General features: G+C 55.0%; 1 protein-coding gene across 1 annotated transcript in view; it reads left to right on the forward strand.

Annotated features, from left to right (window-relative positions):
- Positions 1-1,752, forward strand: part of CACNG3 (calcium voltage-gated channel auxiliary subunit gamma 3) — a 32,025-nt gene that overhangs the window by 28,010 nt on the left and 2,263 nt on the right. Inside the window, exon 5 of the mRNA XM_029965256.1 lies at positions 1,697-1,734. Coding sequence (XP_029821116.1) covers positions 1,697-1,734 — 38 coding nt within the window. The remainder of the gene's footprint in view (positions 1-1,696; positions 1,735-1,752) is intronic.

Here is a 1,752-nt window from a genome sequence, read left to right on the forward strand (position 1 = left end):
CCTCCCCACCCTCCCAGGGAGGGATTTCTTCCTTATATCTAACCTAAATTTCCCCTTTCAGGGGACAAGATGGGGACCCCTGAGGCTGGGTGAGGTTGACCCCCCAGAGTAGGGGCACAGTCCCTTCAGTGCTCTGCAGACACGTGTGTGAATGCACTGGGACACCTGGTGACAGAGCCTGGACACAAATGACACGCCCCAAAGTGCAAAGGCACACAGGCAAGGACTGCCCAGCCCGTCAGCAGCCACACACGTGTGTGACAGGCTGTGGAACCTGCACAGCTGAGGGTTCATTCCAACACCTGTGTTTCCAAACGAGAACATATGGCAGCAGGAGCACGTGGCAGCCTTGGAGGCGGTGGCAGCCCTGGGTGCTCTCTGAGCCCCTGGGGCTGGGAGGAATCCCAGGAGAAGGGCCCTGTGCCCAGTGCCCAGTGCTCAGCCCCAATCCCCCGCCTGACCCAGCTGCTGTTCAGCCAGATGTTGCTCTGAACTCCCCAGTTTCTACAGCTCTGCTCACCAAACAGAGAGGGGAGGGGTTTTGATGGAATAGGTTTGCAGTTTTAGGAGATTAGCATTGAAGTTCTCCCACCCCCTCCTACATTTAAAGTAAAAAGTCTATTTTAAAGCCCCCAGAGTGGCATTTTAATGGGGCCTCTCTGTATTTCTGTGCTTTAATAACAGCCCTAATCGAGGGATGAGAGCCCAAACCAAGGCACGGTGTATTTTTGGTGCAGCAGGTAGTGATTTGCTGTATTCATTACTCTCTATTGTCATTTTGGAAGCTGATCAGTTCAGGAAAGACCCTTCTTTGTGTAGGGCCTGGTCAGTGACTCCCAAGCATGCAGAGACTGGCGCTGCCAGAGCTGATCCTGTGGGATGGAGCCCAGTGCCAGGGCCACGGCATTGTGCTGGGCTCCAGGGGCTCTCTGTTCATTTTGAAAATGTTCCTCTTCTACATCAGAAAATTACTTTTTGTTGAACTTGAGGTGTATTAGTTTGCAAATTTTGGCTTTCAAAGCAGCTGTGACAGTTTGGGCCCTACAGGAAAGGTTTCTGACCCTGTGGTTGGCAGTTCCTCCCCAGCCTGGTGAGATCTGTGTGGTTTCTGCCACCCCAGACTCCAGAGGCACATCCACAGCTGAAACCTGTGGGTGGTGTGTTTGGTAATGGGAAGGTAAATTGCTGGTGCTGAGTGTGTGACAAGGCTGGAAAAAATAGCCTAGGAGGTGGGGGAAAAGAAATTCAGGGATTAAGCTGTTCTTGTGGCTGGAATCACGGGGCCTGCAGGGCTGGTGTTGGGATCTGGAGCAATAGTGATACTGGGAAGAAATTCTCCCCTGTGAGGGCAGTGAGGCCCTGGCACAGGTTGCCCAGAGAAGCTGTGGCTGCCCCTGGATCCCTGGAAGTGTCCAAGGCCAGGCTGGGCGGGGCTTGGAGCAACCTGGGCTAGTGGAAGGTGTTCCTGCCCATGGCAGGGGATGGGATGATTTCCAAAGTCCCTTCCAACCCAAACCATTCCAGGATTCCATGACAAGCAGAGGATGCATAGTGGGGACCTGTGCTGGGTCTCTCCACCCTCCTGGCAGCCCCAAACATGCCCCTGCACTGCTCCCTCCCGGGTGCAGGCATTGGGGGGGGGATGTTGGCAGCCCCTGCCCCAGGAGCTGATCCTGCCCTGCTCCCTGTCCCACAGGTGCAGTGAGAGCATCCAGTGTCTTCCCCATCCTCAGCGTGGGGCTGCTGTTCTTC

The sequence above is a fragment of the Manacus vitellinus genome, unplaced genomic scaffold (assembly GCF_001715985.3).
Source record: "Manacus vitellinus isolate BGI_N305 unplaced genomic scaffold, ASM171598v3 scaffold_93_pilon, whole genome shotgun sequence".
NCBI classification, from domain to species: Eukaryota; Metazoa; Chordata; class Aves; order Passeriformes; family Pipridae; genus Manacus; species Manacus vitellinus.